At 36.2% G+C, this 14,404-nt stretch overlaps 1 protein-coding gene across 3 annotated transcripts in view; it reads left to right on the forward strand.

The window, feature by feature from the left end:
* LOC106720763 (protein roadkill) overlaps positions 1–14,404 on the forward strand; it is a 42,310-nt gene that overhangs the window by 3,595 nt on the left and 24,311 nt on the right. For 2 of the 3 annotated variants that reach the window (XM_045678954.1, XM_045678953.1), the window contains one exon: positions 8,332–8,360. Coding sequence is in view for 1 of the 3 variants with exons in the window: in XM_014515540.2 (XP_014371026.1) it covers positions 11,304–11,317 (14 nt within the window). In the remaining 2 variants the exon portion in view is untranslated. Of the gene's footprint in view, positions 1–8,331; positions 8,361–11,107; positions 11,318–14,404 lie in introns of those variants that run through there. The other variant, XM_014515540.2, reaches the window with a different exon arrangement.

Consider the following 14,404-nt stretch of genomic DNA (forward strand, 5'->3'; position numbering starts at 1 on the left):
CGTGCTGTCATTTTGTTTAAATTACGCGCCACGCCACGCTCCTAAGTTCAGCTATGTTGGGCGACTGTCAGCGACTCGAATGGTGAACGAACGAGGTGATAATTGATATATGTGAAGTTCGCGTGCAAGTGTGATGCATCAGATCGTCCGGGAAAGACGTGACCAACAGGACAAAATCAAAAGAAGATTCGAAATAGTATATTTCATTACGAGTATGTAAAAGCAAGAGTATGTAATAGCCCACATTCCGAACGCTCTTCGTCCCTGCAATACCCTCCAATCCCTTATTGAGCAACTGTATTAAAACACTTTTTTACTCGTGCTTTTTCTTTAGCTTTTCCAAACTCGTGCGTTCTCTTTCCCAACTGTCAAAATATGACTTTTAAAAAGAAAAAACCTACCACGAAGTTTAAAAAAAAAATCATTGAAGTTTTCATGATTCATGCAAATATTTCTAAAAAGAAGCTCCTAATTTGTTACAATATCAAATTTAATGATTTTATTCAATGAATTAGGTTAGGTTTCATTTTATTTCATCTCATTAAATTTCATTTTCATTTCATATCAATAAAAATAATCTACTGAAGACTTGATTGTTTGGGCATAGTTCCCTTTGCCTACCCAGAATAGGTGAAGAAAACAAAAAAAAAATCTCTGTTTGTATTCTTTTACGGTTGGCGCCATTTTTCAAACATTTTAGTTGGTTGAGTTTATTGTGTTTTTATTATTCTATTAAATTGCTTCATTTTTTCGAAACTGCATTAAAAATAGTTGTTCAGTACACGTGCGAAACTGTCATTACAACTTGTTCCAAATTTCAACCCTCACCTTCGGCTGCGCCTCGGCTCGGGTAGACATTTGTCGGAACTCTTTGTAATGACAGACTTTCCACACTCGTAATGAAATGTACTATAATGCATTCATACTTGTCTCTAATACTAATGTGTTATAGAATGTATAGTCAAATAACTATTTAAAACAAGTGTCGTCACAATAAGAGCGAAATTAGTATGTATAATTTTGGTATGGTTAACTGTTAACGATTAACTTTAACTTGCGTTAAATTTTCAAGAATTTAACGCTTTAACGATTAACGAAGTTAATTTTTTAATTAACGAATTAACGATTAACGAAGTTAACTTTTTGATTAACTGTGCCCACCTGTGATTATGACATTTTCTAAAGACTTACGCGTCTTGTGTTAGTAAATTTCTTTTCTCTTTATATTGGGTGGTTGCCAGTTCTACCCGGAAGCTCGTCTAAAGAGCGACCAATTTCGCCCTATAGTTCTGCCAAACTTTGGCCGGATTAAAGTATAACTTGCCATATCTGGCGATGCAGATATGTAATAATATTGTTGTATTTTTTATATTGAATATAAAATGCTTATATGTTTAATGTTTCACAATAATAGTTGTTACAGCAAGCATATATTTGTCACACAAGTTTAATTATTAAATTGGACTAAATAAATTTCTGATAAAAAGCTTAATGATTATGTACCTACAGCAGTTAATATATTTTGACATAAATTGAATTCATTGCTATGTCATTATGAATTTAATGTAATTGGACATTAAAAACGGACACTGTTCATGTGACTGTTGGCTATATTGTACGATTATTTGACTAAACCGGTTATTATTGTAGGTTAAGCAGTTTTGCACAATGCGTCCCTTGTTGATATGTTATCTATCGCGCTTGTTATCGCTCTGGTCACCACTGTGTGCTGATCCAATTCGGTACAACGGCTGAACGTTCGTTAGCTACATTGTTGAAAACAATTGACACTTTATATAAATGTGATATAAAACGTTATTAAAAATAGATAATTATAATATGTTTACGTGATTATCTATTCTTAATGCTTGACTTCAAATTCATTTGAATAGACTAAACAATCGCTATCAGTTTTTTACGTGTGTCAAGGAAAGCATTGCAGACAGAAAATCTTGTTTTTCTAAGCACAATTACAACAAATTTGACATGAATCTGGAATCCGTTCTTTAACAGCTAAAGGCCACATTCAGTCTATCATATTATATAACCCAATAGGTTTATGTGACTTTTCGGAAACGATTAAGTACATTTTTCTTATGTTTAGACCAGTACAGCCAGTCACAGATGCTTGTGTTTCTTCAAGAAACAGCCTTTGTTTTGGTCAAATTAATTTTCAAGTCGGTAAAAACATCGGAAATATTAGTGCCTCATATCGGTCAATCTAAAGTTAATTACGAAATCCATTGCGTACGTTGTAAAGTGCATTTAGTGAGGCCTGTAATCTGTATACATCGGTTGACTCGTCCATCGTCAGGCCGTTGACCCGGCCATACGGCTCCCCTGGACGCGCTTGCATTGTCGCACTGCTCCACGTGCTTCGAATTAAAGCTCTGCTCTGATTTATACTTAATGTTATTATTTTCTAAAGAATCGATCATACAAGTGCTAATACTCCACAATCTAGTGAAACTGTTATTCAAAATCTTCCTTAGGACTCACTGTCAAAACCTTAGGATTCACTGTCTGCAAACTGTAAACTGTAACTGTATATATTCGGTAGTGATTAATGAATGTATTTGTATACCATCAATAAAAAAATATTATAAATGTGTAGGATTATTATTATATTAACTGTTGGCGGTGCAATATTGACGAATATAAAACTTTATTCAAATACAGCTATGGTCTATTTTGTGACTTAAGTAATGCTATGTACACTTTAGGTTACATTATCGTATTACGAGGGGAGGTCCAAAAGTTCGCGGAATGGAGGGGATGGAGTGGGGATAGGGTAGCTCGCTTAGTGTCATACTAATTGGGCACTCATAATTAGTATATATATATAACATTTCAACCCTATAGTGCCATTCGTTTACGAGTACTCGCCTGCTGAACAAGTCAATCCGGAAGCAAACTGCAACTATGGAGAAAATTGAACATCGCGCTGTGATAAAATTCCTTACCAAGCAAGGAAAAAACGTTCAAACCATTTTAAATGAAATGGAAGCCGTTTATGGAGATCAGTGCCCTGGTAAAACAATGGTTTATAAGTGGCATGGTCTTTTTAAACATGGTCGAGATTCAATTGAAGACGACTCTCGCTCTGGGCGGCCAGCTGACGCCACCACATCAGACATCGTCGAAAAAGTCGAAAAACTTGTACTCGAAGACACACGTTTGAAGAAGAAACAATTATCTGCATTTGTTGGAGTATCAGATACAACTATTTTGCGTATCCTGCACGACCACCTGGGCATGACAAAAGTCAGTGCAAGATGGGTGCCGAGAATGCTCACGCCGCTTCAAAAACAGCAGCGCGTCGACGCGTCTAAGCACTTTTTGGAGTTGTGTGGAGACGAGCCCGTGCAGATTTTGGAGCGGATTGTTACTGGAGATGAAACATGGGTTCATCACTTTGAACCTGAGTCCAAACAGGAGTCCATGCAATGGCACAAAAAGGGTACACCACCTCCCAAAAAATTCAAGGTGTCAGAATCGGCGGGAAAGTTGATGGCCACTGTTTTTTGGGATTGTAAGGGAATATTACTCATTGATTATAAAGAAAAAGGTACCACTATAACCGGAGAATACTACGCACTCATATTAGAAAAGTTAAAGGAGTCAATTAAAGAAAAACGTCGAGGAAAATTGGCCAAGGGTGTGTTGCTTTTGCAAGACAACGCGCCGGTTCACAAGAGCCGAGTTGCCATGGCTGCTCTGCACACACATGGGTTCGAACCACTTGTTCACCCACCCTACAGTCCAGACCTGGCTCCTAGCGATTTTTATTTATTTCCAAATTTAAAAAAAGAGCTAAGGGGAAGGAAATTTTCCGACGATAATGAAGTGAAGGAGGCAATTTCGGCCCATTTTGAGGCCAAAGACAAAAAATATTTTTTCGATGGTTTAGAAAAATTAATTCATAGATCGAATAAATGTATTAGACTTAAGGGTGATTATATTGAAAAGGAAAAATAAATTTATTGTTATATTTCATTGACAACCCTTTCATTCCGCGAACTTTTGGACCTCCCCTCGTACTACGTTCATAGTACAAAGTAAACAAACTTATCGCTCCTGTGTCGGTCGTTTTTGAATTGTAAAAACACAACTAATATGGCATCGGCAGTTAATGTTCCGGTTATAGTTTATTGAATGAATAATGACAAGTAGTACTGTGCAAATCGGGTTATCGATTTCTGATGAACAGGGTTGCCATAGACATTAGCTTAATAGAATACCCACATAAATAACAATTAAAATTGGAAAGCGTCAATGTATCAAATTTTATTTGTCTGACTGAATATATCTGTTCTTTTCTATTCTTCTATTATAAATTGAATCTAACGTTAAAGCTGAATTTTTATTAAAAAGATACCGACTGTGTAATTGGACGTTCCCTATTAACTCTGAATAACGTTGTTAGAGCTTTAATTTTTGAATAACGTATTTCAATTTAGAGTGCGATTTATTTGTACAAAGAAATGGTTTTTAATACAAAGAGACTCCTTAGTTGTAATGTCATTCGATGCGATGTCGGCAACCCTGTCAATGTGGACTCGACTCGGGCGGGCGGACGTCGACCCTGCAACTTCAGCACCACTGCACTCGTCTTTGTTGGATCTCCTCCCGGTCATCACTCTTGACTCCGAGTCCGAGTATTACCCCGTTTGCTTCGCTTTATCGACATTATGGACTTTTAAAAAGATTTCTTCGATTTAAATGCGCTTTATGTATTTGAGGACTTATCGTTAATTATAAATGTGATCACATTTGTTTTATCTCTATCTCGTTTTAGAACATACAGTTTTGATTTTTTGATCCGTTATTATAATAGAAACTAACATCAATTACCTCGTGGTTTAATTATTCTAAATTAGAGCTAAATGACCAACTCTGCCTTGTTTCCGCGATAAGTCGCCGGACAATCGCTACTAGCTATAAAGTTAGGATCTTCTTGGAGCATTGCAAGTGTTATCTAAGTAAGTTTAGAAGCGCAGACCGCGTCGGGACGGCCCGGGGTCGGAAATGCCCCCACCGTCCGGATTGGGTCACGAATTTTACGGCTGCGGGTCCCCTCGACCCCAGCCGTTGTATGTGTGTATGTAGGTTAACATCGGACGCGCTCGATACCGCCGCTGCCGATGCCGACCACCTAACCTAGATCAGGGTGTGGAGAGATCGCTTATGAAATCTGGCGCACGCTGCCTGCATAAGTGACATAGAATTTTACGTACCTATATTTAATGTTGTAAATTGCTGAAAGAACTCTAAATGTATGTAGATTTTGTAGAATTGTAAGTGATTGAATATTAGTTTTACAACTGCTAATCCTTTTAAGGCCTTGTGTCTGATAACTATGTAGTAAATAAAAATATTACATTTAAATGAAAAATTGCGCTATGTCTCAAGGAACATAGATTATTATCATATTCCTTTGTTCATCCCTGATCTCATTATCTATGGTTGGTACTCCTTGCCAATTTTTTCCAAAATAATCATTGATTCTCCGGACTTGGAACTTAACTTAAGAAATGTTCTTCAAATCCTCTTTTCTAAATTGAAAAAAAATATTCATGTAGTTTTTTCTGTATATACGAAACATTAATAATTTTCTTCGAATTTTTAATTACACGTCTGGTTATATTCAACAATGCCGGTATATTTTATGTAAATTGTTAAGACATTGTATAGCAGGCCTTATAATAAATAGCCTAGTCTAGATTAGATAATCATATTGAAAGTTATTACGTAAAGGAAAGTAACTGCGACTAAAACTGATATTTTCAACGATTACGTTGATCTGCTGAGTTGTAAATCGTATTTAAATACGACATTGAAAAGAAATGAAAACTGTTACATCTGTTTAACATGACTAATAGTGATAACAACATTTAAACATTTGGTAAAAGTGTTACACATATCTTGCTGGGGGTATGTATAAATATAACCTTTTACGTAGGCCTTACAAGAAAACGCCTGAAAGATTTTTGTATTGATAAATCATCATATATTAAAAGTAATAATTTTAGAACGTTCAGTTTCACATTATCGTTTAAAAAATGGTTACATTAGAAACGCTGGAATGCGTTCCGCCACCATTCGGCCGCTCGCCGCCTCTGTCTCGATACGGCCAATTGTGCGAGCCGATTTCAAAACGAAAGTACCGCGCATCTAGGACGGTGAACGTATTTCTCGGCGAGATCTCTTGCGATTTAACATCGAGTACTTTATTAGAGATCCAAGAGCAATCAACAATCTCTATCTTCATAATCACCAACTACCTAATTTCTTTTGCAACCTAATTGCAACGATGCATCTGCCATGAAATGGTTTCCTATCAGTTTCATATTCTCTAATAAACATTATAATTTTACTAGCATACTAGCTGTCACCCGCGACTTTGTCCGCGGGATTAAATAAGACATAATTATGCCTATGTGTCCTTCCAGACTTTTTTTCTATATCTATGCCAAATTTCATCGAGATCCGTTGAGCCGTTCTGTAGATACTTTCTAACAAACATCTATCTATCCATCCATCCATTTAAATATTCTTATTTATAATATAAGTATTGTATTTTTTTATGTGTTACCGTAACTCTGCTCCTGGTGCTTTTTTATATTTTTGTTTGTTTGATTTTTTATTTTTTTATTTGATAATTTTTTATTGTTTGATTTTGTCCTGCTTTTAAATTTAAGATTAAGTTCTAGTTTGTGCATACGCCTACATCCAATACTAATATATTAGAATGCAAGAAAACATGTTCTCTGATTGTTATTTGATTAGATTATTAATTATGTACAAGTTAGCTTAACAAAGATGTGGTATAATTTATAATTGTAATACATGTACAATCTCAACATACATATTAATGTATTCAAATAAATGTGGCCACTACGCCTCGGTTTCAGTGTAGCGGTTGGGCAGATCGCTGCGTAGGCGCTGGCGCCGCGCTAACTGTTATTATATCATTCGAGATATCGTAACTAGTGCCCACCGCTCCGCTAGAAAGTGCACGAACCACTCGCTTTTCTGACTCTATTTATTACCTAGGAAACTAGCATTCGAACGTTGCTTTTGAACCTCGTTTTAATTTACTTTGCAACTTTCACGAAACCTCTGTAATCCTTAGAAATTTAACTCACAATTGCCAGTTCAAATATTAATTAGTATTTGAATAACATATAATGGTTACCGATTAACTTTTAAAAAAAAAACTAACAGGTACTACTTCAGAATGTAGTTAATATTCATCACCAGATTATGAGCTATCGTAGACTTTTATTAGCAATGAAAACCATTTTACCTTTTTTTTTTTTTTTGGATTGTCAAAGGGTAAACAACTTCCAGAGAAGCGCTACAGTCTTTAACCTGTGTTCGGAATCCCAAAAATAAAATTAAAACTCTCAGCACTCTATTCTACATCCTCTTTAAAAAAATCGTTGTTTAATAAATTTACTTCTAAAACGTTTGTTTTTACGGATAAGAAGAGTAAAAAATCAACTGTTTATTAATACCATAGTTTCTTATTAAATTTTATAAGGTTAATTATTGATTGCACAAAATCTAAAGCCGAATAGTTAATGAATCTTCGTTATATACAAGTGTATCTAGGTGTGAGTTATGTCAACCTACTTCTTGAATGTCGACACGATGCAAACTATAACCAACCTTATTTATATCACCTTAGTGATGAAATTGATTAAACGGTCGTCAGTCGTTCTCAATCTGACAATTAGGAACTACTTTAACTCGACATTGGATAATAAACCTTATTGCCGCGTGCAAAGATCTATATTAAGATGTTTAGCGAGAGTTTAATACTGTACATGTTCCATTCAACCATGAACTCCTTCGAGGAGCGTCCCGCATAGTGGAGACCTCAATTTTTTAAACTCTTACTTATTGGTCAATCAGAATGACATTTGTACAGTAATACCATTGTTATATGGCGGTTTATTAGAATAAATCCCACGACTTACGAAAATGATCATAATTATTCGAACTTAACAAACCCTTGATATTTGAATATATTTTTTTCAAATGTATTGTATGTATGTATTGTATTGTCTATCCATTTTTATTGATTTGTTGGAAATTTGATTTAAAATGCGTTTGTAATTTCTAGTAGTGGTCGTTTAAATTCGACCATAATTAAATATTCAAAGATTTTTCCTTTTTGATTAAAAATAGCTTTACAGCCCTTCTTCTCAAGTACTTTAATTGTGAAAACATCAAATTTCATGTTTATCCGTTCAAGCAATTTATTTAAAAAGGGGTACAATCTTTGTACCCCTTCTTGTATTAATGTAATGATTTTTGTTACAGGTATTTCGCGCACGTCGCGCCACAAAAGTGTAAGTATAACCGTTTGTTTTCAGTTTCCACTGGCGAAACATTGATATACAACATTTACCTCTCCCATTCTATTTAAAATAATTTATTATATTATTATTAACAGGCAGACGCAACGTCTAATTTTTGTTTAATATCTGTTTTTACAAAAGTAATATACGCTATAACACGTGTACACAATTTTTTTTAAATCTATGAATCTATTACTGAAACAAACGACCCGTTTCTCGATTGTGTAAGCGCGCGGCAAAGTGGTCTGCGTCGTTGCTCAATCAGATGCATCTCACTCGGAGTCGATCGGCCCGTGAGAGTCAAGTTTCCCAACGGACGGGAGAGAGGGCCGCTGCCGCAGTTTCCCAATAGAAAGTCTCATACAGGAAGCGCAGTGGTGCACGTGCGCTGCACGCTGCTGTCCGGGGGGGCGGCCGATGCACTTTCGTGTCGATGACGTCACTCGAGCCTTTCGTCAGCGTCACGGCGCCGTAAGAGCGCTTATGCAATCGACGCGCACCACTCGACTTTCCAATTTCGACAACGCGCCATTGTGTGGCGGCTTTCAAATTTTTACCTCGCCATCTCCCGCTTTTTGGCGCTTTCTTGGCCGCTTCATGCTCTCTCTGCGCCGCTGAAAATGCTCCGAATGCTGCGCGATCACAATGGCGACGCGATGCACTTTCACTGCAGCGTTACGCTCTTACGACCCACGAGACATTATCGATATTTTTTGTTTAGTCGATTATTGTTAATCCGAGCGCCGCGCGACGTCGTATCCTTTAAGCGTCTCAACGTTTCTGATCGTGCATGTTACTTTCACAATCGTGAAGTTTCGTTTGACCGGCGATTTTTGAAAGCTGCAGGTACTTTATATTATGCGTGACAGCTATGACGTTGCCCATAGGGTTTTCACCGTGTGATAGGAGCTTTCTCACTTGGTGAAGATCGCGAGAGTCGACAGTGGATTGTTGCACTACTCTCTATTAATACTTACTATATTACCTACATTATTTTCAGGTTATAGAGCTGTAAATTACAATATCTCGATATACAGAACTTGCTGTTTGGTGATTTTTAGTGATAACAATTTAATTTTATACTAACTTTAATCACTTGTAACATAGTGAATTGAAGTCAGTATGCTTTTTTAGAATCAAATGCTTGCTGCATTGCTTGTCATTATATGTTTTCGTGTGAAGTGAAAAACCATTATCTTCAATGTAAGGTACAGAAACTGGGATTTTTGACATTAAGCCTGGTTTCATTACGATCGCCAACTAAAATCTGACTGATTTCGTTTGCACACCTCAACTGCCGCTCTAAAACTTTTGTTTAAACGGATACGTGAGGGGAGGAAGGGGCTTGAGAAACCGATGAAACAATCTGCCAATGGGAACGCAGCGCTACTGCCGTCCGCTATGGCAATATACAATGACAATGAATAGCCTAAACAATTTTGGTTTAGTGTGGGATGTTTCTTTAAATAGTATTGAAATGTATTAAAAATTAAACTTGGCCGTTATAAAGTTACGAGTTATTCCTTTTCAATTATAATCAGTACCGCAGGACTCCACATTATTTCTGAATTTTATCATCCATTAAGGCTTTTCCTATACATAATATATCTGTTTTCATGGTACATAGCTTGTGTTGATATTGATAAATTTTGTCTATAGGTGTTTGCCATGTTTTTTTTTTAATATGAAAATTCAACTATTATTATTCAAATTTTTTCCTATGAAGAGAACTTTTAGTTAACCACTTACTGCATGTGAATGTTACAAAAAGGAAAGGTCAATTCGATTGTAAATAAGAAAGTTAATCGTGGAAAGTGCACGCTAGCGTATCTGCTTTAGCCCATCTATTGACAAATTTTTAAACAAAATTATCATTGAATCAACTGATTATCTTCTATCTGATGATATATTTGTAGTTGTAGTTGCAGTTATAAACGTGTAAATTATTCTTTCTGCTAGTTATGTCATAGAATCCTACTTGGATCGGAGTGAAGTGGGACTTGTTAATAAGTCGTAAGCGGTCACCGACTTTCCTCCTCGGGATTTAATTAACTTCACGAACAATTTATAGAAAAAAAAATTAGTGTTCAATAACATTTGTAGCTCTTCTGAAGTTTACAATACACTTATTACGTAGGGTATTCCGACCATAGAAGTTATCGACTTACAGGACGTTTAACGTGAACTTAATGTACTAATGCAAGTTCTAAACCGCCTGTTTTTTCAGTTTCTCTGTATGACCGTATGGCCTTGTTCCCGTTAGATTATTAAAATTTTTGTCCAAAACTGTTTATAATTGGGCATAATATTAATAAATTGTCAATTAAATCTCAACATTTAGTTATTCATCTTTAATGGAATTGTTACATTTCTTATGTGTGATAAATTACATATGAAAAGGTCTTCACCTTTTCATATGCCTGACCTTCAATATTTTTTTTTTTATAAGAGGAAATATAAATGAGGATATTTTGTGGAGCAATTAAGAAGACAGCAGCTTTCGATAGTACTTTAAAAAACGTGGTAAAAGTACTAATATGGTTTGCCGCTAAGCTGAGCATTATGAACAGCATGCAAGCGGGCTTAAGCTTTCACCGGTACAATGGAGATGGTGTAGAGAAAGGGTCGGCGCAGCTGTCCTGCGGGCGCTGTGCGAGCGGACGGGCGCTCCGCCCTCGCCTGCCCCCGGCACCGCCGCGCCGCCGCCGCCGCGCCTCCCAAACTCGATCAGTCAGTCGCCCGTCACACGTCGAGCGGACCGGACGTCTGTCACGCCACCTCACGCGAACATCCAACCATGCGGTGAAGTGAAACTGTCAAACGTGATCCCATTCCGTACACTGTGAACTCTTACCGCTTCACAATAAACGCGTGGTGATTTGTGTAAAAGAAGTGGTGCCACTGATTTCGAAAATTGGATTATACAGACACATAATGGCCTTAGCTAGGTGAGCTATTTTGGTTGTTGGAGTCAACGCGGAACTAGTTTATTTTGCTATGTTCATCGAAGGACTTTGCGTCGTTTAAGTCGTTATTTGATTTTGTTAAAACAAAACAGGTATGCAATTGATTGTGAATAGATGTCGAAAGATATTGCGATCTTCGTCTGTCCGTGTTAACCTCGATACGTTCACCTTTAAGTAGAGTAGTCTTTCCGATAATGTTGTGTTAGTATCAATTAGACAGCAATGCTACAAACGGCGAAAGTTAATTTGCCCCGCATGCGTATATAACTTTCTTTGTTGTGTAAGCTAAACGTCGAGCGACAAGTAGAGGGAGCGACTTAGAAATCGAGTCACATTTACAGACATTAGTTTGTTTCACCATAAACCAATCACCTCGGTATGTAGATCTAAATTAACTTTGTGTAACGGACATCAGGCCCGTTTCCCACAACGCGCTCGTATACGTTGGCCTAATGGGATGCCGCTGTTTCCTCTTTATTTCTACGCACCCTCGTCTGTTACTGTTACCCTAAAAAGCGAACCCCAAATGTTGTCTTTGCTATGTTCGCTTGATTTTATAGATTTTCTGTTCACGTCTAAACGTTATGTATAAAACAAGTTTACTGTATTTATGTGTATGTATTAATGTGTTATTCATGTCACTATTTAACGAGTAACGTCTATAGGTTATCGCATTTCGTTTATCCGTACGTTTTGAAATGTTATAGAAACATTTGTAAATGTTGCAAATCGACGAGTTTCTGTTTCATGGACACACCATGGAAATGTTTTGTGGTACAATAAGATAGTCGTATTATATTTGAACAAGGACTCGCTCGCTCTAACGCTCGCCTGACTGTGGGTAGATGTGCAGGTAGCAAAATACCGATGCCGGAAAGCGCTCGCTTCTTACTTTACAATTTTTTCTTGCCTTTTTATTGGCCTTCTAAATTTAAAATCTTCGTCCTTTGTTGTATCACATTAGTAATATTCGAAGAACTTTAGTAATATTTATCACAAACAAACTACCGTTTATTTGATAAACAATGAGTGCCATTGTACTACTTTGTAATACCCTCGTCATCAACTATTCTACAACATTGTTACAAGCATTACGGCTTGCATTAGTTGTAATTCAGATCTAAAAGTTGAATAATTTTTATCCAGGAACGAAGCGAGTGTGTGAAGGGATGTAAACGCAGAGTTTATGATATACAAATACACATTTAACACAATTATGCAGTACATTACAATTAATAATGTAATGTATATAAATCATACATGACATTCAAACCTACACAGATATTCAGTATATGTACCTGTATACAGTGTATAATAGTTATGGAAGAATGTTAAGGTTTCGCAGGGATGCGCTTCTCAGAGGTCAACGTCCCCTCGTCATGGAGGTTGCACGAAAGTCAACGTGTATTCCTTCGCCTCGACTCGGTTCACCCTACTTGATTTATACGTCGGCCAGATACATTATGTATACCCGATCCCTTGAACTCAGGGCTTCTCAAAGTCACTAGTACACAGAGAAATGTCTCTCACGTAGGTAGTTGACGGTTTAACATAATAATACTCCTTTTTCTTATTCATATTATTTAATAAAATATACCAAAAAATAAAATTCCGCAATTCTATTGGTAGTTAATTTTTGTCTCAATACTATGACAATAATATCACTATTCTATTTTCATATTTACAGCTATTTATGTGACATTGACAATATCTTAACGACAGGAAGATTGGTTCAATAATTGAGACTTATCCTTCACTTGTTTTTTGAAATCTCGGACGTTAGTTTATTTGTAAGTTAAGTTTCTTGTTGCCTGCGTCTAAATCGATATCCACACCTCGTGTACTACAACGTTAGCAAGCACGAGTACGCAATCGTGGCCGGTCTCCATTAAATTTGATTGTGTTTGAATAAGTTGGGCGAGGTTATTTCGCAAGAGAGTATCAATTTAGCGGAGTGATCTCGGCCGGGCCCACTCGGCGTGCTCCTGTTTCGTTGACAGCGGAATGCGATAACTAAACTGGGTTACCGCTGCTGCCGCCGTGTATTTCGGTTACAATACTATTACTCATAAAACGACCACTTATCACCTTTTTGATTTAACTTGATAGATTTAATTTTTGCCATTGATGTCGTTTAAGCGTTATTACATTTTTGCATATTGTCATTCGAAATAGCAAACTACAAAATATTTGATTTCGTACAAAATGAAGGCAAAGTTACAAGCCACTTGGCCAGTGATGATGAGAGAACATAAATAGTAATGTAATTAATATAATTTTAGGCTTGAAATCTCTGAGTACAAAGAAAAGCATTGGTACTGTACCACAGTTGATGTAGGGGAAAGTATTTTCTTTATAAAATCTGCCATTAATAAAATTTTTTATTTTTTTTTTGGAATTATTATTTAGCAATTCATTGGAATTTTGAATTACGTAGTAAAGAAGTATTTGAGAAGATATTTTATCGCTTTTGCGTTTTACAAGTCCAAGGCCATTTCGTTTTCGATCGCATTCTATATTTTTGTACAAAATTATCGATACTTTGCCATTTGCAGATATTAAAAGAACACACGATATAGAAACGTGACTCTTATCTAAGGAAAACATAAAAATGTTAATATAAAAGCTGTGATAGCTCAATAGTTGGCAACGTGTCAGCACGTTATTTGCCTATTTGGTATTCGATTACTTATTAACTTGTAACTAATGAACTGTTATATGGCTGATGTGTGGTAAGCCATTGACATTTATCTACCCAAAATAACATGCCGTTTTCATAATTAATATTGAATTTATCACCGAATTCAATGGAAACGACAAACTGTAACAAACCTATGTAACCTTTATAAGGCTTTAATCATAGAATTTTTAAAAACAGACATGTTTGTATCAATAACTTTTTTTTCTTTGACTATTTTACAAACTTAACAAAATAAATTCCTAGGCAATTGCATTGTCAACCAGTTAAATGTGTAAATGTTGTGTTTCATTTACTTTTTATTCGTCTATAGACATTTCACAGAGCATTAGCTTCTTGCTAAAATAAAAGTTTCTTAGATAAAAGTCCTT

The sequence above is a fragment of the Papilio machaon genome, chromosome 8 (assembly GCF_912999745.1).
Source record: "Papilio machaon chromosome 8, ilPapMach1.1, whole genome shotgun sequence".
Lineage (NCBI taxonomy): Eukaryota > Metazoa > Arthropoda > Insecta > Lepidoptera > Papilionidae > Papilio > Papilio machaon.